This window comes from Mastomys coucha, unplaced genomic scaffold, assembly GCF_008632895.1.
Source record: "Mastomys coucha isolate ucsf_1 unplaced genomic scaffold, UCSF_Mcou_1 pScaffold17, whole genome shotgun sequence".
NCBI lineage: Eukaryota > Metazoa > Chordata > Mammalia > Rodentia > Muridae > Mastomys > Mastomys coucha.
Genome location: NW_022196899.1, coordinates 5416522 through 5442027, shown reverse-complemented (window position 1 = coordinate 5442027; position 25506 = coordinate 5416522). Strand labels below are relative to the sequence as shown.

Here is a 25506-nt window from a genome sequence, read left to right as displayed (position 1 = left end):
GGTACACATGAAGGGAGTGCATTCACACAGGAAGGATACACATGAAGGGAGTGCATTCACACAGGAGGGTGCATTGTACTGCCACCTACAGGGGATACAGTGCATCTACACAAGTGGGCAGGTGGGCAGCAGTTGAGGGAGCTAGTTGAATGGTTCAGTTGAAGGAGCCTAGGAAAATTCAAGGCAATATCCATGGGAGGAGTTGGTGGCAGAATTATGGGGGCAGATCCAGAAAAGGTGGAGGAAAAAAAAAAGAGTATAAGATCTCTAGAAGAGGAATAGGCCACTCTGGACTCTGGAGGTGTGACAGTACCACATACCCTGGCAGCACGTGTACCTTGCACACCCTTGATGCCATGCTCCCCCAGGGTCCTAGGAGAGGGCCACTGCTGTGGCTGTTTTTGTCTCATGTCTCTGCCAGATCCCCTGCTGTAGCCTCAGTCCTCTAGTTGAATAGCAGTAGGGGCACTGGGGTAGAAGCTGTCTGTAGCTGAGACTGGCGATTTTACCCTGGCTCCCCAGAAAGGGATACCAGACAATCTCTCTTCTCATTATGAGATTTTTGTACAAGGCAAGAACTGAAGAGGATTTCTTTCAGTGGCTTTTCACGAGGTTCTAATTGAAGGGAGTAAGCCAGGAATTTTGACCCATGTTCTGTAAGTTCCATCTTTTATTCGGTAGCTTGTAATGACTCCCTTGCATCCTCCCTCCTGAGCTGTCTTGCCACGCTGGTACCCCACACGGTCCCCTCAATTCCATCAGCCTCCTCCTGACTCATTCAGAAGTGGAGGGAACACTGGAGAGAGATCTGCATGCAGGCTCCTGGTGCAGCCGCTGCTCTGCCTCTGAGCAATCCCACAGCTGGCTAGAAAGCTTGCTCTTTATAAATCACACTGATGAATCAGGGTTGTGAACGAAGAAACCAAACTGTGTGTGTGCAAGAGAATCCTTTGTACTTCCGAAAGCGTTGCATGATGCGCAGCTACACATAAGTGTTATCTCAGAGGTTCCTGGGGTTTAAATGTTCCCCTCATGTGCAATGTTAGGCATGGTTTAAAGTGAATTGTTCCTTGTCTCCTGAAATGTGGTGGTTACTTCGTTTGTTTGTTACACTGATCCTGCCCTGTCTGCAGACATAATACGTAACCAGAGAAAAGTTCCATATTACCCAAGAAACCCCAATGCATTGTAAAGCGTTCGAGGGGTATTCATGCACACTCGAAGACAGGAAGTAGGGCTTCCTCCCCTGTACTGTACCTCAGCCACGGACTATTCTTCATCCTTGAATTTTCAGATAAATATATAGTAAAGCAATCTGCCTTTGTTGAAATGGCTTCAACTTACCCACTTTGGTTACACTCTGGTTTGTCCCTAAGATATCCTAGAGGTGCCAGCACGTGCAGACTCTCGGATGGCCGTGTTACTGCAATAATATCACACTGAATCAAGTGTAAATGTAAAAGTTAGTGATCTTTCTGCAAGAAGAATCTAGTTATGATTCATTATCCTAACACAGAAGTTTATGTTTTCTTCCTTTTCTTTTTACTGGAGTGTCAACTTCAGGCTGTTCCTCTTAATTAGAATGTTCTGGGGCTAACCAAATGGGTGTAGTTCAAATAAGGTCTCTTACCACAGCTAATGTTAGCCTGGTGGGCTCCACTCTTCTCAGCATGTCTCTAACACTGAAATACCTGACAATATTTACAAATTACAAAGTAACAAATAATGAGCAATAACCTGAGCACCATTGGAGAGTTATGGTGGGGACAGAGTGATGGCCCACGTGGGTCAGAGCTCGATGGACGAGAACATGGCTGGCCGTCCAAGTTCTTTCCCACCTTGGGTCCAACCTCCTGGCCTGTCAAGTGCAGGTGAACAGCGCGTCCTGTGGGGTGTGCAGCAGTAAATGTGGGAGCAGCTGGTGGCACCCCTGGGAACTGACTACAGGTCTGACGCCTCCTCTGTGGCTTCTCATACATGGGTCTTGCTTTCTGCTGAGGTGGCTGCCCTCAGCACAAGCCTTCCCTTTGGAAAATGAATCTGCTGGGTACCCAATATCAGCTCGGCGAAAACCCCTCCTTGAAAGTAAAGCCACACCCCCAGTGGACGGCAGTCTTTGGGTGTGTAGACAGATACTGTTTAATCTGTAGCTCTAAGGAAAACGGGCTTGAGGAGCTAGGGGGATAAACAGTGGCACCGGAAGAAAATAGCTAGGAAACCAGTGAGATAGCTGAGATGTAAAGATGCTCACCACCACGCCTGTCAACCTCCACAGTTGTCCCATGGGGCATATACATGTGTATGTATACACACACGCACACACATGCACGCACACACACACACACACTGTCAACCTCCATAGTTGTCCCATGGGGCATATACATGTGTATGTATACACACATGCACACACACACACACACACTGTCAACCTCCACAGTTGTCCCATGGGGCATATACATGTGTATGTATACACACACACACACGCCTAGATAAATAAAAATTAATTTAAAAATTGAAAGCTGGGTATTATGTGTACACACATATACATGTATAGTAAACATTTATTTCATACTGCCCTGGCTACAGCATATTAATCCAAGATGAGAAATTACCCATTGCTTCGGATGCTCTGCTACACACTGGTGCAGTCCCAATTAAATCCCACGTGAGGAAATCAAACATCAGAGCACAGACTTGAAGAGAGCCAGGTTCCAGGTACACCTACCTTCTGCACACATCGCCCTGGCGGCTGTGAGGCCTGCTCCCTACAGGGAGGCTGTTTGTTTTTTGCTTGGAGTGCAGCTAGAGACCTTTCAGATTCTGAAATAGAGGTAGCTATCCTGGAGAAAAGACACAGACGTGGATTTGACTGTGACATTCATGTGGATTTCGTAGTCTCTTCATCCACGAACGGAAGTTAATTTTACACGGTGTCGGCACACATGCATTTCGATGTCATGTATGAAAGTTTTTCGTGGCATCATGTCAGCACTCAAAAACAAACCAAAAAAAAAGTCAGATCTGGGGAATCTTGGTTTGGGATCTTGACATCCGGAATGCTCAAGGAAGGGATTCTAAACTTGTCGTTCTCTCTGCAGGAGGAAGAAGCCCTCTACTAGACCCATGTGATCTCCTACGAAGAACTGACCCCACCTGCTGGTCACCCAGCTCCCCACCATGGGACCTGCAGGAAGTGCACTGAGCAGTGGGCAGATGCAGATGCAGATGGTCCTGTGGGGAAGTCTGGCTGCTGTGGCCATGTTCTTCCTCATCACCTTCCTCATCCTTCTGTGCTCCAGTTGTGACAGGTTAGAACAAACGTGCATATTCTAAGAGCCTATCCTGTGGTTTTCCCTGTGCCCAACAGAGCCTCCGGATCAAAGCCTCCCTGGCCCATGTTCGTGGGTAGGTTACCAAGGGCGTTCTCCATCAGTTAATTGAAAATCCTACTGATCTTCCTGGAGAGCAAAGAGTCCTTCCTACTTAAATGTGTGGAATGAATTCTTGCTGTTCTTCCTTCCTACTTAAATGTGTGGAATGAATTCTTGCTGTTCTTTGAGCACCGTCTGTGTGCGCTGTCTTTTTTCTGGCCGTGGGTATATCGAAATCGAAGTGTGAGGTGCTACATACATCCTGTCGCCACGATGGGCCATTACGAAGGTGCTCACTATGGCGCGGCTCGGGAGAGCGCATGTATTAGTAAAACTGCGTGACGGACTGCCCTTCTGTGAAGAAACGGGTTTGTATCTCCTACAAGCGAGACACATGAATGTGGAAGCCCTTTTCTCTTTTTTCAGCATTACACTCGTCTCCCTTCGCTCAGGGAGACGTGGAGTTCTTTGTAACCAACTCTGGTGGCCCCAGCCCAGTCAGAGATGAATACTGGGTGTGCAGCCTTCTCTATCGCTGGGAGCCCGCGGGAACCAGCTTAGCCAGCTCACACTCAACTCTCCCAACCTGAGAAGAAATTGGACGATATTTAGATTTCTGATATGGATCCCACCCTAAAATCTGTCAAGAAGAGAAAATTGTGCTCTCCGGCCTATGCAGCCTCTTCTGATCCCTGCCAAGCATGGACCTTTAAGGACAGGACAAGCCTAGAGTCTGAGCTCCCATGAGCTTCAAGATTCTGCTGCTGTAATGATTCAGTCTTCCACTAGGTGTCGCCCTCTCCTTGCTGCAGATAGGAATGTGGTCTCGACCACCAAGGGCTTTCTTTAGACTGTTGTGTGTAAAACACATTCTGTTTTTACTCACCAGACTTTTCCATAGACTGGAAGTACCTATGACTCATCCTGAGAGCACGTCACCTCCCGATGTGCCAAAGTAGTATCTTCCACATTTTCTCCCCTCCCTTCCAGCACGTGACTTCGCAGACTCTTCAGGGAGAAGATGAGGTCATTGTTAGGGTCTGCTAGAGAAAAAAGGGCGTTATCGGAGTGTTTCTAGGCACAGACATATCCTGCTTGCAACCTGCTGTCTCCCACAGTGACCTTGACCCTCTGGGAAGGGCAATGCCCACAGGGGACTCAGCCTCTGGTGTCACTCGGGACTTTTTCTGCTCTCTTAGCAAAATAAACCTAGTTAATAAAACCAAAGAGGTGGCGCTGATAACCGTTAGGCTAGGGAAATATGGTGTCCTCAGTCACACTTGACATCAGAATGGTATTCTCTTCTCTATTTCAGAGAGAAGAAGCCACGGCAGCATAGTGGGGACCATGAGAACCTGATGAATGTGGTAAGCCTCAGGGGTGTGTGTCTGTCTGTCTGTCTGTCCAAGTGAGTACACCTCTCCAGGCATGACGCTACTGGCTTTCGACACAACTGAAGCTGGCGTGTGGACATAAACGGAGATTAGCTGTGGCTTTCTGTACCTGTGTGTATGGTACTGGGAGCCTGGCTTGACCCGTGTTCATGGGAGCTTGTGAGGCAAAAGAAGATTCTGGACTGCCCGAAAGATGAGATGCTACAGGGCTCCCCAGCCTGCCGTCTTCGTGTCCCTCCTGGTTTGGAAGGGCTGTCACAAGGACCAACTACACAACTCATAGAAGATTTCTTGTCTCTCTGCTCTGGAGAGCAGAGTCCAGCATTCAGTGTTGTCACATGAGCTCCTTCCAGAGCTAGATCTGTTCCCGAGCTCAGCTCCTGGTGCACACCCAGTCCTTGCGGTCACCTTCCCACAGCCTTCTCCACTACCCTCATGTCACATTCCCTTTCGAATGTATGTCCTGAGGGCCATGCTTCATAAAGATAGCAGCTATACTTCTGTGACTTCAGTCTTAACTAGGGCCATCGGAAATGGCCCTGCTTTCAGATAAGGTTAGGCTGTGGCTCTAGGGACTGAGATTTGGGTATACATTGGGGTGGAGCTGCAGCTATTCATCGGGGCCTGGGAGCCCACAGCACAGCTTGACCTTGGTGCCTTAGCCAATCCTCAGCATTTGAAGGGATCCTGATGGACCCGACAGGAAGCATGTATGCATTTAAACTCTGAGGGATCCTGTGTTATTTGCACCCAGCAGGTATGTTCAGAGCACATGCACGAGGGACCAGGCTGCCTGAACCCCCACTTTCCAATGCGCTTGTAGCCCAAGCAGACAGGAAGCTGCCAGGATTTCCAGCTCCTCCTGGACCTCAGGGCTCTCGTCCTTTGTCTGAGACCACCATCTCCACCTATCACAGCCACCCTGACTGACCCTCAGCATCTCTCCTGCCCTGAGTGATATTCTCACCCTATTTTCACCTCTTATGTTGTCTCCACTCCTTGTTCCCAGCCTCTCCGTTCTCTCCAGTGTTTGCTGGTGTGATGGGAGGGGTGGTGGACAGGCCCTGTCTTTCTTCAGCTCCCACCTTCATCAGTCAGGTGGGCAGGAAGTCGTGGCTGAACTCAACTAGGGCCTCACTTCCTCCTAGAACAGGGCTTCTCAGGTATGGCTAGACCTGGCAGCTCTACCTGGGTACCGTATGAAGCCAGTGTTCAGGGGTGGGACCAAGCTTTGCAGGTCACTGTGATATGGGCACCAACATAAACGCCCATCATTCTTGACCTTTCATCCCTGTTACTCTGCCCAAGGACAGCAGCCTCTGTGAGCAGGGAGAGGGCAGCAGGAAAGCAGAGGAGAGCTCTGCCTCTTCACTCTCTTCTCCACACCTCCAGGACACAACTGTGTCCACAGGATGCCTGCTGACAGTGCCAGTGAGGCCTGCACACAGCTGCCCGCCTACCTCCTGACTTCCCTAGATCATTCCTAGTTTGCTGACTTGTTGTTTCTCATAGGAACTAGGGTGGGAAATAGTACCTCAAACAGAGATTATAGAAGTTTGGCCGTGCCGGGCGGTGGTGGCACACGCCTTTCATCCCAGCACTTGGGAGGCAGAGGCAGGCAGATTTCTGAGTTCGAGGCCAGCCTGGTCTACAGAGTGAGTTCCAGGACAGCCAGGGCTACACAGAGAAACCCTGTCTCGAAAAACCAAAAAAAAGAAGAAGAAGAAGAAGAAGAAGAAGAAGAAGAAGAAGAAGAAGAAGAAGAAGAAGAAGAAGAAGAAGAAGAAGAAGAAGAAGAAGAAGAAGAAGAAGAAGAAGAAGAAGTAGTAGTAGTAGTAGTAGTAGTAGTAGTAGTAGTAGTAGTAGTAGTAGTAGTAGTAGTAGTTTGGCCGTGACATGTCACGCAGGAAGTCTTCCCTTGGTCCCTGTTTCTGTCTGCTAAGGACACTGCTTCTCCAGGAGTAACATCTGGATCTCAGGGTCCTGGCCAAGTACAGTCATTTCAGAGCAGCAGATGTGAGCAGGCCTCCCAGACCCGTGAGCACGACTACACATCAAGGGCTATTTATTATGCTATTATTTGATTTCCTATCAGAGTCCGTAAGTTTGTAAAGCCAACGACCCAAGACTTCTGTACAGGTTACATCAGAATTTCCCTGTGATATCCTGAAACCTGGGCTGTGTCTTGGGCAGCAGAAGCCATGAACATGAAAAGGATAGGGCCCAACATATTAGAAAAAAATACATCCAGAGGCAACTAGTTTCTGCCTGCCCTTTGAGACCTACCTGTCAGGTTGTTCCTGGTGGTCTACACAGCACCATCACCCCCAGAGGAAACAAAACCAGCACTTCCAAGGGCCTGTGCATCTTTGAAAATAGGAAAGGTTTGCAAAGCAATTTATTCAGTAGATGATCATTTTAATAAAGCTCTGAAGCCGACTCGGAAATGTACAACATTAAACGCTGTGTTCCTGTCAGAACAGAGATCGATACTTTGCTGTTTATTTGTTTGTTTGTTTGTTTGTTTGGCAGCACCTGTACTTCAGGGATGGCTTCGATCCCTGCTGGGCTCTGTTCTGACCCACACAATAACCTGTGGTCTCCATTTGCCTTGAGCTAGGGAAGTACACAGTACCCATAGCCCACCTGTAACCAGCAGAGAGGTGCACTGCCTGGAGCTCTGGGAGTCTCCCCGGGCCCTGAGAGTCCAGAACCACACTCAGGAAATAAGCTTGGCCATTCTCCATTGGTGAGAATGGTCCCCACTCTCCACACTTGAGTGTGCCTGGTTATCCAAGGGGTTCAGTGTCACCGCTCTTGTTTTACCTAATTTAGTCAATGGACTCTGGCACTTCTTTGGCTGCTTTGATTATTTTGGAGTCTCCTCTGGTGCCCAGCAGATTCTTACCAAGAGATGCGTTCGGATTTTTTTCAGCCTTCCGACAAGGAGATGTTCAGCCATTCGGCAACCAGCCTGACTACAGATGCACTGGCTAGCAGCGAACAGAACGGAGTGCTCACCAACGGTGACAGTAAGTTCTACAGAGGAAGCACACACGGGAGGGAGGACTAGGCTTCGAACGAGGTGCTCTCAGGCGGTGATGATGATTCAGTGGCTGAGAGCCTTGCTGCTCTGTCCCAGGATTCCCAGCGCCCACTTGGCAGCTCACACCTATCCCTAACTGCAGTTGCAGGGGAGCCAACACCGTCTTCATGCCTCCACAGGCACGCACGCACGAGGCATGCAAGTGATGCACGGACATACATGCAGATGAACAGTAGGGAATGTATCCTGTCCCAGTCATTGTCACTACCAGCCAAAGATCTCGTTTACATAATGACACCTAATCTGTTTGCTGGCTGCTAGGTACCAGGAACCCTCTTGGATGGTGCTGTCATTCCTTTCACTGTGCCCACACACAGGTGGCACTATCCCCAGTATAAATGAGAGGGCACTAGCACGGGGCTCCTGGATTAAATTACCACAGGCTAACGCTGCAGTGGCTGGAGTGACTTACAGCTGTCGAGGTCATGGGTATGAGGTGTCTGCAAGCCTGCCTGCACACCCCACCCCCACCCCAACCCCCGCTAGGGGCTGACGGAGAGTCACTTTGTTGCCTTCTGCACCCTTCATATGTTGCTTCTCCCACATCTTCAGGTCTTTCACTGGCCTTCCTCTTTCATACTTTAGGACCATGTAATCTCTTGTCTAGCCATTCCAAGGTTAGTTGATTACACATGGGGGGTTGGGGGGAGCACTCCAACACACACACAGAGTCACTGTGCAGTACAGCCTGTAGTTTCCAGAGACTAGGATGTGGACGCGTTTGGGAAACCAAATCCTTATCACAGAGTCGTTAATAATCTGACATTTGTTATCGAAGACTTTGAGCATCTGTAACTTGAAGCAGGGAGGCCCAGTTCTAGGGCAGGCAGGTTGCTTCACACCGTGTACACTGACTGGCAGGCAGGTTGCTTCACACCGTGTACACTGACTGGCAGGCAGGTTGCTTCACACCTTGTACACTGACTGGCAGGCAGGGGCAGTTGCGATGGTCTCTTCCTGCTTTGCATTCACCCAAAGCAGGGAAGGGAACTCAGGGGTCATCAGCCATGGCACTGCAGGCACCAGTGTCCCTGTGTTCTGAGAGCAGACAGCTAGAGCCCCGCAGGAGCCACTCCTGCAGGAGAAGCTCGAACGCTTAAGACTGGCTGCTAGAATCCTGACGCTAACGATGCATCAGTATGTCTCTTTTTCTTCTCGTCTCCATAACAGATGAATGACTCACCCTTCCATACAAGAATCTTCTCCATAACAGATCGATTTCTTACACTTTCGTACAAGTCTATAGAGTATTTTCTTCACTCTCACCCTCAGTCCCCTCTCACATCCACACACTCCTGCTAACCCCCTTCCTCTTCCCAGATGTTCCCTCCTCCTGTTGTGGCTTTCTTGGTTTGTTGTTGTTGTATTGGGAGGGGGAGGCGAGGAGAGGGTCATGAGCCACTCCCAGCTGACACGCTACCTCCAATTCCTATCTAATTTCTACGCAGTGAGATCCAGTTCGGTATGAACGTGTTTTGATGTAGGCACCCTGAGAGCAAGTCCCATTCCACTCCCACGCAGAAGGTTGACCAGTCCCTGGCACCTAGCCAACACTCAAAATCCTTGTCCAACTGACAGGTGTCATGGTCACCACATTTAGAGGCCATCCAGGGATGTCCTGGCCGGACTCCTCCTAAGAGGAGGCAAGGGTGTCAGACCGAGGTGATATACGAAGAGGGCACAGAGTTTCTGGGCCCTTTTGATGCTGGCCTAAGGGTCATCATCGAGTCTCAGCTTCTGTTGTATGTGACAGAGGAGAGAGACTGGTGAAGTGGGGTGGCAGTGGGAAGAGCCTGCTCCCCTCATCTAGGCGGAGACCAATTACAGTAAGGTGAAGGGACAACACTCTTGCCCCATTTTTTAGAGTTTTGTAGTCTGGTCCCAGGGGTTATCAGTTTCGTATGCTACACTGGGGGTGAAACCCAGGGCCTGTGTGTGAAGCAAGTACTCTCCCACTGAGTTATGGCTACAGCCCACTCTTTACTTTTTATTTTGAGATAGGTTACCCAGCCTGGTCCTGAATTCAGCCTTCCTGTCCCAGGGCCTCTTTAAGCAGCCCCACCCTGTTGTTACTTTCACCTGGTACCTGTCAAGCCTTCTGGCTGCTACAAGGCTTTCAGCAGGAGTAATCCATAACAAAGGAAGCTTAAGTCAAAGCGTAGCCCACATCATTTACTAAACTTTGTACTGGGGCCGGGCAGTGGTGGCGCACGCCTTTCATCCTAGCACTTGGGAGGCAGAGGCAGGCGGATTTTTGAGTTCGAGGCCAGCCTGGTCTACAGAGTGAGTTCCAGGACAGCCAGGGCTACACAGAAAAACCCTGTCTCGGGGGGAAAAAAAAATGTACTGGGAATGGTACCGTGACTAGGTTCCCTTTCAATGTGATGGGAATAAGAATGTGCATTGGCACTGAAGGCCACCGCTGAGCACCAGGTAAAACCAGGTTTGTGGGGGTGACAGAGTGGTCCATGTGTTGGTTATTAGAGGTGATCTTCCCTTCAGTTCTTTCAGAGGACAGCACAATGACCTGCATGCAGCATTATGAGGAAGTCCAGACCTCGGCTTCAGATCTGCTGGACTCCCAGGACAGCACGGGAAAGGCCAAGTGCCACCAGAGCCGCGAGCTGCCCAGGATCCCACCCGAGAACGCTGTGGACGAGATGCTCACAGCCAGGGGAGCTGCCGACGCCGAACTGGGGCCTGGAGTGGAGGGGCCCTACGAGGTGCTCAAGGATAGCTCCTCCCAGGAGAACATGGTGGAGGACTGCCTGTATGAGACAGTGAAGGAAATCAAGGAGGCGGCAGACAAAGGCCAGGGTGGCAAGTCCAAGTCCACTTCCGCCTTGAAGGAGCTTCAGGGGACCCGCTCAGAGGGCAAGGCCGACTTTGCCGAGTACGCCTCCGTGGACAGAAACAAGAAGTGCCGCCACAGCAGCGCGAACGCAGAGAGCATGCTGGGAACTTCCGGCGACCTGGACGGGGACGAGGATACCCCACCTCCCGTCCCAGTTAAGCTTCTCGATGAGAATGCCAACCTTCCACAGAAGGGAGAAGGAGAGGCCGAAGGGCAAGCTCCAGAAGGACCCAGCGCACACAGCAAGGTGGGCTTTGGTCACGATGAGGTAACCAGTCTGAGAAGTACGCATGTTTAATATATAAATACGAGCATCAGCTGTGCTAGGATTTTCACCCTCTGAGCCTTACTGAAAGATTGATGTTTAGAAAGCCTTTCTCAGCATCTCACTTAGATGGTTTCCAGACTGTAGGTTATATATCTAGTTAGACTGGTATGGTTGCCCTCCTTTTGAAGACTAAGAACCGAATAGGCAAGGTTCTTTACCGGCCTTCTTCCCTCTTTTTCCTCGGGCAGCGCGGTAACCCTGAGCCTGTGATCATCCCACACTGAAAGCATGGCCGCCTTTACAGAGAGTCTGGACATGCAGGGGTCCCCGCTTGCAACTTACTGTGTATAGTTTCCTGTACACCAGCTAACAGGTCTTATTTTTCACAAGTTCCTAAACAATATTTGTAAGTAATTTCTAAGACTTTAGTCAGCAGAGGTTTAAACTGCGTCAGTAGTCCACAGTCTTCGGTGTATTACAGAGTCTGAGCCACAGCGAGCCCCCCACATGGAAGCTGGCCAGCTTGTCCTCACAGATTAACCAAGCCCACACTGCTTCGGTCAGCTAGTGTCGGACTTCTAGTATCGCCACGGAAAGTGCAAAATCGCCCTCCAGCCATAGCTGCCTCTCAGGCCTTTGCAAGGAGAGCCAGCAGAGGCAGCAGCGGGCAGCCGTCCTGTGGATGCACTGCTCGTGTTAGGACGTCCTTCTCTGCGCTATTCTGAGTTTGTTTCAGCTTTTAACATGATCTGTGAAAGCAGCTATTGTAAACACCATAAAAGTATCTGTAAGCATGTCCATGAAGCGCAGAAGTCTCTACCCTTCATGTAACCAAAGCCAGCGTAAGTCTGCACTGCCTAAACTAGCTCAAGCTTTTTATCGGCAAACATTTGGAAGATAAAAGGGTTAGTTGTTAAGCAAGCAGTTCTCCAGGTTTCACATTAAAAACTGGAAATACACATCTAAGTTATCCCTTCACATTATAAAAGCAAGTAATCTTCTTCCATGGAAACAATCCCAATTTTATGTGAATTAAGAATTTCAAATGTTTATCAAAACAGAAGATTTTATTGAGCATCTACTGCATGCCGTATGTCCTCCTAGATCTTAATTAGTACACCAGTGAGCAAACATAAGTTAATGAAAAATCCCAGGTCATGTGGAACTTCAACTTTAAACTATCATACAGTTTAAAGGGAAAAAATAAACTAAAGGAGATTAGGAGTGAGTGGGAGTGGGGTACACCTTGGACAGAGTCGCTAGCGTCTATCTCAATGTGAAGTTAATCCTAAGCAGAGCTACGGGGTGACTAAGAAATGTGTTCTTGGGGACGCTGCAGCTTGACCTCTTGGAAGCCCCTAAGTCCTACCATGGCTGGTTACAGAGGAAGGACTGGGGCAGGGAATAGCAACGGACAACGATGAGAGCAGTTGGCAGACAGGTGCCTCGATAGGAGTTTAGATAGCCTAGGCTCCTAGTCGGAATTAAGTAGAACAATACAATATAATCTGTGCTTTGAGAGTTTCCCCTGCTCTAATAACCAGAGCTAGAGGGGCCATGGTCAGGACAGAGGCAGTGGAAGGGACGAGAAGAGCTAGCTATAACCAAGAGCTCGGCTGGTGGTCGTGTACTGCTCGTGGGCACCGGAAACCATCAGGAATCCAGCTAGAGTATCACACACTAGCAGGAGCTGGGGCAGAGCTGAGCCTCTGTATATGTAACGTGCCGTTAGAGAGCAGGACTGGTCCCAATGTTGACATAGCTCAGGTCAGCTGGGGAATGACTGGTCTAAAAGGGAAGGCTGGGACTACATTCATACAGTTTCAAAGCGGTAGCAGAAATGTAAGGGTTAGATGAGTGTCTATTAGGGTCAGAAGAGCCCCAGGAACAGGGCTCTGGGGACGGGGGAATAGCAGGAGAAACCCAAATAGGGACAACAACCAGGAAAGGGAGCAGGGTTGCTGAAGACCAGGTAAAGGAAGTGTGAGGAGCAAGGGCTGACCTCGGGTCATACAGGACAAGCCGTCATCCTGAGGGGCCAGGATGAAGAGTTCCTTCAGACTTGTGAAGGTAGAAACTCAGCTGGAATGGATGCAAAGGACATGTGAAGAGGGGAGTAATGTGAGAGTTTGTTGTACCACAGTGAGGAGAAGGCAGAGCTAAAGCTCCAGTTGAGCTTATTTGAGCACAGTGCATGGCAAGCAAGTTCGATGGCGACCAAGAAGGGACTGAAGGACAACTGGGGACAGGGTAGAGCCCCGAGAAATGTATTTGTCTCTTTAGGTTTTCTCAGAGAACTCAGGAATGAGGCTCTCAGCCCGTGTGCACTGAGTAGATGGGCTGGGGAGGAAATGCAGACAGAGTGTGCCTTAGAGAAGTGGCCTGAGACAGGAAGGCAGGAAGGAGAGGCAGCAGAAGAGGAAATGAAGGGGAAAGGGAAAAAGACAGTTACATCACAACTAAGTGTTGGGATTAGAGAAAGGAGATGAATAAAGAACGCTGGCATGCTGAGGACAGAGAAGGACAGAGAGGAAGTTAAGGCCTGGGGCAGTGAAGGACTCTGGGAGACAGAGAAGCATCTGCCAGTGTGGGAGAGAGATGGTTTGCATGGATTTTTTTTTTTTTTTTGTCGGAATCAAGAATTAAGGTCAGAAATATGGTAGAGATAGTTAATAAACCAGGACCCAAATCCCAGAAGAACCAGGAACCAAACTCAGCAAGAAACAGGCCCAGGGAAGACAGCGCTGTGGGGTTCTTCCTGGTGATACTGCAGACTGTCGAATGTAAAGGCTGGCATGCCGTGTAGAACTGCAGCCAAGGTCATGGGAACAGCTGGCGCACGAGACAAGAGTTGCCTGTATCCTGTAGACACCATTTGAGAGCATTTGTGTAGGCACGGACACAAGTGCTAGGTTAAACTATTGGCTTCAAACTGTTTTACTTTGGTTGGTTTTTACTTTCTGACAGAGATTCAGTTCCTTGTCATACAAGTCTCGGGAAGAAGACCCGACTCTCACAGAAGAGGAGGTAAATTTCAATTCTATTCAAATACCTAAAAAAAGTCTGTTAGAAATGGAGACACTGCGGGCCGGAGAGGTGGTTTAGCTATTCAGGGGATGTGCTGCACTTGCACAGGAGTTCGGTTGCCAGAACCTAGTGGGGCTGGACAGCTCACCACCAGCTGTCTCGTCAGCTCCAGAAGCATCCCTTGCCTCTGCAATGCACAGGGACCTGCACTCGCCTGCACACACAACTTTAAAATAAAAGTTAAAAAGTGGAAGCTAAGTCCGTAATCCCAGTTGTCATGAATCCAGTCTAGTAGTAAACAACTACATCTGTCACATGGCAAGCCGAGGCAGAGTTTAGGGCCAGCCCTGGTTATATTAGGCTAGCCTTGGCTACATAAGACTTAAAACTCCATTACTGAGGTATGTCAGGGCAGGAGCTTAAAGGCAGGAACTGAAGCAGGGGCCATGAAGTCCGGATATAAGAAAGCCTGTTTTCTTATATAATCCACTGTCACCTGCCTAAGGACTGCACTATCCACAGTGGGCTAGGATCTCATACCAGTCATTTATTTTAGAAATGGACGAACAGAGGCCCTTTGTTTGTTTGTTTGTTTTGTTTTGTTTTGTTTTTTGAGACAGGGTTTCTCTGTGTAGCCCTGGCTGTCCTGGAACTCACTCTGTAGACCAGGCTGGCCACGAACTCAGAAATCTGCCTGCCTCTGCCTCCCAAGTGCTGGGATGAAAGGCATGCGCCACCACTGCTCGGCCAGAGACCCTTTTCAACTGAGGCTCTTCCTGTCAGATCGTTCCACTTACATCAAGCTGAAAACAACAGCCTAGCCTGCGTCATGGTTATTCCCAAACATAGTCTCAGGGCCCCTGGGAGGGTGGGGAGTGTTTAGCTCAGTGAAGCTTAGACTGCATGACTAGACCCTGCCCACGCCCTTCCCCCACAAAAATTAGTGCTTCTGCCAGTCAGTGGTGGCGCACACCTTTCATCCCAGCACTTGGGAGGCAGAGGCAGGCGGATTTGTGAGTTCGTGGCCAGCCTGGTCTACAGAGTGAGTTCCAGGACAGCCAGGGCTACACAGAGAAACCCTGTCTCAAAAAAAAAAAAAAAAAAGTTAGTGCTTCTTCCCAAGAATAATGTCCTGTAATTGTTTCCTGGCCCTGAAAGGTGTGGCAGCCCCTCAGGCCTGTGCTTGGATGTCAAGGTTAAGCATGGTTGCCCATGCTGGGAAGGTACGTGAGAGACGTGAACCACAAGAATGGCAGGGTGTAGGCAGGGCGAAGGACACTAGGCTGCAGGAAGGGCTGGCCCACATGAACAGGAGGAAGAACTAGGGTAAGAAAAGCAGGAGGAGGAATGCTAGTCAACAGCTGGGTGGCTGCCATAGACGAAAATCGTCAGTAAGCTGAGAAATGCCAGAAGTCAGGGTGGGTGGGAGACGGGAACTATCTCCCTGGGGAATGCTGGTCACCTCAGGGAAGATGAACCCCGCTAAGGCTACCATCACTTGAGGCAACCAGTGAGAACTGATGGGGAATGTCCAAGAACCAGGGTACAAATTCAAGGGACTTTGAGGGATACCTTCTAAGTGTTGAAGCTGTGACTTTGACATGCAGCGTGCCAGGTTCAGAGAGAGTCCCAGACACCTTCCCGGCTCTGCTGCACATGGCTGGAGTGGAAGGCCCAGTGTGGGCCCTGTGTGCCTGTGGAGACCCACACACACAGCAGGAGTGTTGCCTTGTACAGAGTTCAGTGCAGGGAGGTGATGCATCTCAGAGTTCAAGACATAATTCCCACAGAGGGACTCCCTGCATGCTCCTTCTCTCAGGGATAGGAACTTTCACTTCCCTATTTCCCTGACTATACAGGGCAAAACCTGGGCAGCCTCTTCACTATGCTAGGGACAGCCAATGGCCAAGGCCCTTCAGAGGTCCCCCAAACCTCTACTGTCCCACTTGCATTTCTGGAGCAGCCCCACTGGCTCAAGCCCTGCTTCCTACTGAGTCCTGGGTGACCCTTTGACCTCCCCACTAGTCCGTGTTCTACAACCACAACAGCTCCATCTGTTCCCACCAGAACGCCACAAAACTGGGTTTATCGAGAGTTAATCAAATAAGACTCATCTACAGAAAGGAAGATGTCATTTAATTATTCTCTAGTAACATAACACCTCTTACAGGGGCTGGGGCAAGTTCTCGTAAGGGCCAGGTGTCTAGCTTGTCACCAAGAAGGGGAGGAGGGAGTCCCAGATTGCAGGTTGCTTGTTCATGGTCTCTCTGTTCCGTAGATCTCAGCAATGTATTCCTCGGTGAATAAGCCCGGACTGTCGGCGCACAAACCCGGACGGTCTATGAAAGGGCCAGATTCTACCTGCCGCTCCAAGCAGGGCCTCCCTCAGAGGTCGTCATCTTCCTGTAATGACCTCTATGCCACTGTGAAGGACTTCGAGAAAACCCCCAGCGGCAGCGGCAGCGGCAGCATACTGCCCCCGGTGAGGAGACCCGGTGAGGAACCAGAGCCTGACTATGAAGCCATACAGACTTTGAACAGAGAGGATGAGAAGGTCCCTCTGGAGATCAATGGCCACCTTGTCCCCAAGGAGAACGACTATGAGAGCATTGGGGACTTGCAACAGGGCAGAGACGTCACCAGGCTCTAGCAACTGAAAGAGGCTGTGATCCATCGAAGGCTCCGCTGTGGACAGGAGGTGTCGTCAGCCTCACACTGCTTCTCGGTGAACCGAAATCTTCAAAGTGCAGGCTCACGACTGTTTTCCCAGTTTCCGAAACAGTATGGTACGGACCTGCCTGCCAGGACAGCCACCCTCCAGTGCTCCCAAGAAACCCCTGGTACCCACTGACCTCCACATTCCACAGAGGAAGGCCAGCTTGCTGCGGGCGGTAGCCAGGAAGCCCCACCCACCAATGCTGAAATCCCACCTGCCTGGAATCCCGCCTGCTGAGGAAGAGCCAGGTTTTCTTCCTCGCTCTCTTTTTCCCTCTGCTCCTTGTGCTAAAACACTGGCACTTCACCCCCGAGACCTCCCACGAGCTCTCCATCCCAACTTTAGCAGGAGAGAAACTTGTTCCCATTCACCCACCCTCTTCCCAGAGCTGCCTCTTAACCTCTGGGAATCTGGCTGTGCAGGCCTTGAGCTATGGGGTGGGGAGTTCCTGGACTCTCTGGGGTCTTTGCTTCTCATTTGGACACTGCATCTGCAGTCTTCACAAGGTACAACATGAGGTCACTTTAGATGCTCTTTAATGTTTTATGTTTCAAAGCCTTCCCCAACAGTGTTTGAATTTTCATAACTACCGTGGTACTTCTGTATTGGTTCGAACCCAGCGCTCTTCCTTCCAAACAGAGCCTTAATGTTTCTGTGAGGATGGCAACCATGGTGTCTAACCCCCAAAGGGCTGCGGACATCACTTTGTGTTTCCAGTGATCTTTCCTGTAATCTGATGGTTATTATCTGAGTAAAATGTAAACATTTATTTTATTATATAAATTTATAAGATGTTTTACGTTTAATGCCTAATTTCTAGAAAGTGCCCAGAAGATATATATTAACTATCTGGATTTTATGTACAATGATTTATACTCTCATTTTTTTAAAAAAGATACCATAAAGCACATAAGCTAGATAATTATGAGCAGTTTTTATTCTTTTCTCTAGTAAGTATAATATAACATTGAAGATGTGTTAAGGCTCAACTTCTCAGATGGTACTGGGAGTTCTAGATCCAAAACACTGAGGCCACTGGTGGCAAAGTGCAATGGCACTGCCGAGGCTCAGTGTCGTAAATAGAACAAAATCTGACTTGGGAATTCTGAAAGTATCAGACTCTCACTGATGTCTCTCAAAACCTCTAAGAACACAAGTGGGGTGTCTACTGTCCACATCTGCCGACGCAAGTTGCTGGTGTTTTTGTTGCTTCACAAAAATCAGTGGCTGGAGCAGCTCAGATTGAAAGTTCAGTCATCTCTCTAGATCTTCCAAGGCCAGCATTGGAAACCGTGTTCACTTTTCATTTTAAAAGGAGCCTAGCTGAAGTGCAGGGTACAGAGAGAGAGGGACCATTACTTCCTGCTGCCCTGTGGTATCTTATTCCAATGACTTAATAATCATGCTATTTTCCTTCCCTGTGTCGAAGAGCGTGCCTGGGAAGGTGAAGGGACCAGCTCTGTGGCCTGTCTTTCCATCCTTGTACTCACCAACTGGTTGTAGATCACGCCTGTGGAGCTGTAAACTCTCTTAGGTGATGTTGACATTAGCGTAATCATCCATGAAGATACCACATGGCTAAGCAGAACCTCTCCTGGCCCCGACACATCAGTGGGATGGATACCCCGGGTACCTGGGAGCAGTAAAGGGCGAGGCTGTTTGCAACCACTGATTTTCACTGCCGTGTATTAATGAGGTTGGCCCAACCATCTCTCAGGCCACGAGAGTCCCTTCATCACATGACACTGCCCATGCCACAGGGCACTCCTGGCCATGTGCTTCCCACCATGCAATTCCTTACAGTCACCATATAGCTCAGGAGTTTGATTATGTTTTATAAAAAGTCTTAGCAGGGAAGCTGGTATATAAAACTCTTTTTTTTCTATGAGTGCACACTTTATTATTCATGTACCAGCCAGAGACACAAAACCCAACAGCCCCCCACCCCCACTCCCCACCCCACCCCCCACCTCAAGAAGGGAGTTGAAAATCGTTAACAAAAAGAGCCTTGTGCCAGGGAGTCAGAAATCTTGTGACATGCCATCTCTGCTCTGGAACCCAGAAGAGAGTGTGAGACTCTTCAAGGCTTCCAAAGCTTCAGAGAGCCCAGGGTCATTTTGAGAGGACTCCTTGGGATTCTGCCCGGTGGTCTCTCTTGATGTATAGTCGCAACAGCACATTTTCCGGTTCTTGCGGGCCTTAGACAACCGCTTGGGCTTCGTCTCATTCCTCCTCTTGAAGAAACAGTACCTGATGTTCTTTTTGGCAGTTTGAGTTTGTCAGCCAGGGCCTCCGGAGCCTCCTCCTTAGTCTTTCTCAAAGTGCTTTTTTAGTTCCTGGAACTGTTCATAGGTGAACCCAGAGTATTCCCCCCCCACAGTAGGACAGACCCGGCGTTGTCTCCATCTCAGTTACCTCTGTCTTGGCTGCAGCTCACCTGAGTTCTGTTCTTCAGGTTTGCATAAAGCTCTTTCTTCAGAGATAAGTTCATTATAAATAATCATGTCATCTTGAAATCCTGTTGTCCGAATGTCCCAGAGTTCCCGAACATGGTCTGTAACATAGTCGTGACTTTCATCTCCTAGTGGTTTGAGTAAGTGTGACAGACGATCTCTCGGGGGTTCTATACAAAGAACCTGGAGGCCCTCTCTCCAATATAAATCCCCAAAATAAGCACTAGCTAGGACTGGAAGAGGGATGAGGGACACCGCTTTGCTCAGCTGAGCTTCGGGTACGTAGGTACTGTGTATATCCTGGCGTGCTGTCGTCTTTGGCTTGATTCTCCAGGCTTTTGTTTTGCTGTGAGCTTTACTTGCTTGGCTAAGATCCGTGTTCCTGACTTTGAGCTGGATGGAGCCTGTAGTTTGGTTTAAAGTCTAAATGTTACAGAGTTTAAATGTGTGAAAGATCATCATCAAAAGGAAGCTGGACTGTACACATTAACATCGCCCTTGTGTCTGCAGCGTGCATCCAAATAGACACCACTTACGTGAACTTCGCAAAGACAAACATAAATTATAGGGTTTTTTCTTTAAATCGGAATTATAATTCCATTTAGATTAGAAGTAGTTACTTCTTTTTGTTTAAATACTTTTAAAAGCTTGAAAGCACTTCGTGCTGCTTCACATACTTCCCAAATGGAAACCGTGAAAAAAAAAACCATGGACTATCTTAGGTGAAACGTTCCTGAAATTCTAAAAGAAAGTCATTTTTTATAAATGTGTTGGCTGTATCTTTTTGACTTGTCCTTATCTATGCCACATCACTAAGTCTGCAAAACTTCTAAATAATACCAGTATTCTCTGTGAGAAAAAGGTTACTGATTGAATTCTCTCACAGCAAATTCTAAGTGAATGTAAACGAGCAGGGAGCAGGAGGCACCCAGCGGGGAGAGCTAATGCTCCCCCAGCATGCCAGGGGCCTCCCTTCTTTGATCTGCACCTGTAGAGCTAGAGTATACCAGTGCCTTTACCAGTGACAAGCTGTATACACATACACATACACATACACATACACATTCACATTCACATTCACATACACACGTGTTTATGGATGTATACACATGTGTGTATGGATGTATACACGTGTGTATGGATGTGCATTTGTGTGTGTGTGTGTGTGTGTGTGTGTGTGTGTGTATGTGTGTGTGTGTGTGTGTGAAGTGTTGCTGGCTCTGGCACAGCCCTGGCACTAACTAGGTTTGGTTCTACTACATATTTGGAAAGTTCACCCCTACTAGTAGGATGTGTCATAACAACGGACTTAAAGGAACCATCCTCCAGTTGTTTCATTTGGTAATGATGAGTTGCCTTCTTGAGCTGGCTTCCCAATTAGTTTTCCTAACGAGTCCATTCAGATTTCAAATTGTGTTCATAATTCTCCCAGTCGAAAAACAGTGCTACCTGAAGATGGCTTTGTCGCACTGTGACTCAGTGAGGATTCGGCAGAGGGGATTGTGGACAGGTGTACTACTCAAGTGTGTGAAGGAAGAGAGACTCACTCCCTCAAAAGCAGCAAAAGAGAAACCTTGAGCCTGGCTGGCAGGCGAGGTGGCTCCTGGGCAGCAGAGGCCAGTTCTCACATGGGGAACTATTTCATTCCTTGCTAAACCCAAGCATCTCCAGCAGGAATAAGGATGTACAAGGCTGGTCTTGTGACAACGCAGGGGCTGATGCCAGGCTGAAGCAGGGTTTTGGAAATGGGAGCGTGACGCTGATGTCGGTGCCCCTTGTGATGGCAGATGGGAGTCCCTGTGATCTGGGCGCCATCCTTCTGGAAAGTGTTGGTTTCTGGTACCCAGACAGCTTACGAGATAGATGGCTGGAGTCTGTATTGAGAGCTATCTGCCGGAAGCTCTGAGAGGTGTGTGTTCTACTGTGCCAGAGAGGCATTGAATGTGTAATGTCTGCTGTTAGTGACTGGCCAGTGTGAAAATAGGAGGTGTGTTGACAGTAAGGAACGTTGGATCCATTTGTAGTGATATCGGCATCCTCCTTCCTTGCTGTGGACACACCATTGCTGCAAGTGCTTCACTGAAAGTACAGAACCCAGGAAAAATAGAATTTCTGTCTAAAGTTAGGAAATAAAATGTTATAAATCGGAAGAAAAAGAACAGCTGCATGATTTTTTAAGTCCTATGCTTTGCTCATTTTGGGGGGTCTTTTATTATTTTTACATCTTACCTCTAAATATTTATGTTTTATTGTTCGTCAGGTTTTTTTCATTTAACTAAAAGATATTTGGCTGGGCAGTGGTGACACAAGCCTTTAATCCCAGGACTTGGGAGGCAGAGGCAGGCGGATTTCTGAGTTCGAGGCCAGCCTGGTCTACAGAGTGAGTTCGAGGACAGCTATACAGAGAAACCCTGTCTCAAAAAAAAAAAAAACAAAAAAACAAACAAACAAACAAAAAAACCTAAAAGATATTTGTTCAGATTTTTACTCTCAGATGACATTGGAAGCGTAATTTTGCTATACTAAAGATCATTCCGTTTAGTATTCATTTATCCCAATACAGGCTTCCCCTTTGGATTGGCACTAATATTCTGTAGGACTGGTTTGGTTTGGTTTAAGATCTAGGAACTAGGCCTGGCAGCCCGTGCCTGTTATCCTATAATGAGGAAGAGTGGGAAAGAAGGAAGGTCTTGCATTCCAGGCCAACCTGGGCTACAAGGCCAGACCCTATTCTAAACAAAATGTCCTGGTTATCTCAAATCACCTTATATGTGTTATAAAGGTTGGTGCCTGTCCCTCCTCAGACTTCTACATTGTTAAACTGACACAGGAAAATGCCACCATGTTGTCCACCTGTTCAATAATGCTGTTGTATTTACATGCCTTGTGATTTGTGGGGGAGTTTGACATACAGCCAGATGAATACACCGTTACAAGTAGAGGTTGTAATTCTCATTCCTACAAGTTCCCTCATAAGGATGGTTGGCTGTAACATGTCTCTTAGGTTTCCAGCCAGATTGAAGGTGGTACTCTTATTCAAGTAGGGTACAAAGTAATTCAAGACCTAAAGTCGTTACTAATTATCTCTGTCTGATCATCTAGTTCATGAAAGAGTAAAGAGGTTTTTTGTTCAATGTGAAAATGCTTAAGCCTGGGCTTTATATGTTCAAAAATATTCACACTCGCCTCAGAATCCTATGGTCCTTCCCGGACTCTGATGCCCTTAAAGGGGCAGAAGGACTAGGGTGTGAAGTCAGTGTTTCCTTCCCCCGACTTTGCCTGCTCCTGCACAGATGGCCTACTGTCCCTTCATCCATTTGCCATGGACCTCATCCCCATCCATGAGCATCTACACAACTATCACCTCTGTGCCATATCTACAGAATGTCCAGATTCTGTTCCACTACTGATCACCAGCCCAGGTGGAACCACGACGGACTGCGAGTCTGACGTGGCCACCTCCCATTCCCTGAATCTCAGGCTCCAAGAGATGATGGTTCTGTAACCTGCAAGCCGCTGTTGGTGACTTTGACCATTCCTAACACACGAGTTTTCCATGTACACCTAATCAGTGAACCTGACACGAAGTTCCCCTTTTACTCTGTAATGTGTGACTGGTGCTCTTGCGATCCCTCTCTCTCTCTCCCTCCCCCTCTCTCTCTCTGAAGTTGATTCCTCCAATGTTACTTCACAGAGACCTGCCAACTACCCAGGAATGTGAAAGCATTCACAGTATTCGTCTAGTAGAGATGCTGTATGAGAAATGCCCAAACCAAAAAGAGAAAGAAGGAAAGAAAGATAGATGGTGGGCGGATAGATGGATAGATGCCTCGAGAGTTGAGTCTGGAACTCCAATCATTCTGTGTATTTTTAGTACTTTTTTTTTTTTTTTAAGTAGCAAATACACAATTGACTCTGAAAGAGGAAAAGAAGCAGAATTTGAGCTAAGTGTTTTAGTAGCTCCTGACTCTGTCCCTCCTTCCCACCTGCCACTTAAGGTCGTGGTTCTCAACCCTCCCAATGCTCTGACCTTTAGTGCAGTTGCGGTGACCCCAACCGTTAAATGTTTCGTTGCTACTTCACGCCTGTAATTCTGCTACTGTTATGAATCCTAATGTAAATGTCTGATGAGGAACCCCACAGGGGTCTCAACCCACAGGTTGGTCTTAATTGTAAACAGTAAATGTATAAAGGAGGACTATTAACTCAAAGGTTAAACTTTGTATTTAGATATTTTCTTTGTAACTCAAGAGTAAGCCAAGTTTGTGGGAAATTTAGTGTGGTCATTAAAGCTGTAAAGCCAGAAGAAGCAGCCTTCCCAGGATATTTTTTCTAAAGACTTTAAACTGTTTCTGCTTGGAAGATCAACTCCTGGAATAAAAGAACAGAACTCCCATAGCCTTTCCAGCAGAGCACAGATCTGTCTGCCACTGTCCCAGAGTGTCTGTACTTGCCTATGGTGTGTTAATAATTTGCACTGGTGAAGGGGAAAAAAAAAAGCACATTTTAAATTTTCTTGGAAAAGTGAATTAATGTGCTAAATTAAATCATCCAGTTTTGTCTAAAGAAATGATTTGTTTGGAGACAAGAGCACAGGGCTTTGGTCCCTGTTCCACCATCGAGTTTACTGTGTGACCTCAAGCAAATGATTGAACTTCTCTGTGCCTCAGTTTCTCCATATTACAAGATGGGGATAATGATTACCAACCATTGCCTACCTCATAGGGATGTTTTGGGAACAAGTCAGATAATATAAGACAAAGGCTTTGATCTCCTTAAAAAGGTGCTATACAAATTGCGGTTGCATTGTTAAAGATCCAGAGCATTGTGTTTAGGATTAGATGATAGCAATACTTTTTTGTCACATTTCAGTCGAGGCATTATTTCTACTCTTCTGTGGCCAGATCACAAACTTTCATTCAGTAACGGTACCTAAGGAACTGACACGGGTGTTTGTTTTCTGTCTCTGATGCTACTATGTCAATTCTGAATAGTCATAAAAGGGTGGAGTTTAACGTGTGATGGCGTCTAGTTCACATGGAACATTCAAGCTGTATATTAAAAGTGTAATTACTTGTAAATAGCAGGTACATTGTAATTAAAGACACTTATTAACTTGTCTTTGTTCTTTTTAAATTGTAATAAAGGTCAGTTTTGTATAAGAGCTTGTTAAAACTTGTTCGCTATTCGGAGAGGTCAGAGATGGCTCATTTCTATGCTTCCACATAAGGACGCGGAAGGATGCTCTCCATCAACTGCCACTGTAGGAAGAATATGCCTGAGGATCAGACCAAAGAGGGCTATGGTTAGAGCCAGATTTCTGCAGGAAAAGCATACCGTGTGTGACCCCCTGCTCCAGGTGACTGGTCCGTGGTGTGGGACATTGGAGGGTACCACCTACTGAGAAGTTTGTCTTGGGGACTAAGTGAAGGGTTGAGCATAGCACCTGTGCTTTGCAATGGCTAATAGACTCCACAGGGAACCTGAGCAACTGGGCTAGCATTACCCACCCTTCCAGGCAAGCCCATAAGTATCTGCTCCAGACCAAGAGGAAAGTCAGCTTGTCCAGACAGGAGGCTGGGAGGCTGGGAGGCTGGGAGGCTGGGAGGCTGGGAGGCTGGGGCTTCTCTCAGCGGGCACCTGTGGCCTTGAATGCTTGACTAACCCTTTCCTCACTAAAACTGGCCCTAGAGCCAAAGGGTGAACTGCTGAGGGTTTCCTCAGCCCTGGAGGCCCAAGGTCATTCTACCTGTGTAAAAGTTCAGAGCGAGGAAACCCTTGTTTGAATCCTTAAATCCCGGAGCACACCTATACCTACCACCCAGGGAACTGGAGTCTCACAGCTCAGCTGCTAGGTCTGTGTCCTGTCTTTTAGAGAACAGAGCAACCTGTAGGTCCACTAGAAGTCCCCTGCCAATCCCCACACAGAGTAAAAATTTCTCAAAGGAAAAGAGAAGTCTGGTACCTAATTAAAGTCAGTGGAATACATTCCACTCAAACTGTCATTAAATATATATATATATATATATATACACATATACATAGATATATGTATGTGTGTATGTGTGTATATATATGTATATATATACATGTATATGTATACACATGTATATATGTATATACACACATACATATATATAATTTACTGTTGTATGTAATATCTGCACGTGATCAACTCTGATTTTGTGCATTTATGTAGACCTCAGTGCACATACGCTCTTCTTTGTGACTCCTTTGCTCCATCCTGGAGGACTATACATCAGAATCTGGAGGCTGGACTTCAGAGTGTGCGGCACTAACTGTGGAGTAGACATCAC

At 47.9% G+C, this 25506-nt stretch overlaps 1 protein-coding gene across 2 annotated transcripts in view; it reads left to right on the top strand.

The window, feature by feature from the left end:
* The window catches only part of Pag1 (phosphoprotein membrane anchor with glycosphingolipid microdomains 1), a 149495-nt gene extending 125142 nt beyond the window's left edge, over nucleotides 1-24353 (top strand). For both annotated transcript variants that reach the window (XM_031376333.1, XM_031376334.1), the window contains 6 exons: nucleotides 3099-3308; nucleotides 4687-4738; nucleotides 7701-7797; nucleotides 10374-10972; nucleotides 13961-14020; nucleotides 16299-24353. In XM_031376333.1, coding sequence (XP_031232193.1) covers nucleotides 3178-3308; nucleotides 4687-4738; nucleotides 7701-7797; nucleotides 10374-10972; nucleotides 13961-14020; nucleotides 16299-16670 — 1311 coding nt within the window. In that variant the 5' untranslated portion in view covers nucleotides 3099-3177 and the 3' untranslated portion in view covers nucleotides 16671-24353. The remainder of the gene's footprint in view (nucleotides 1-3098; nucleotides 3309-4686; nucleotides 4739-7700; nucleotides 7798-10373; nucleotides 10973-13960; nucleotides 14021-16298) is intronic.
* The last annotated feature ends 1153 nt before the right edge of the window (nucleotides 24354-25506 follow it).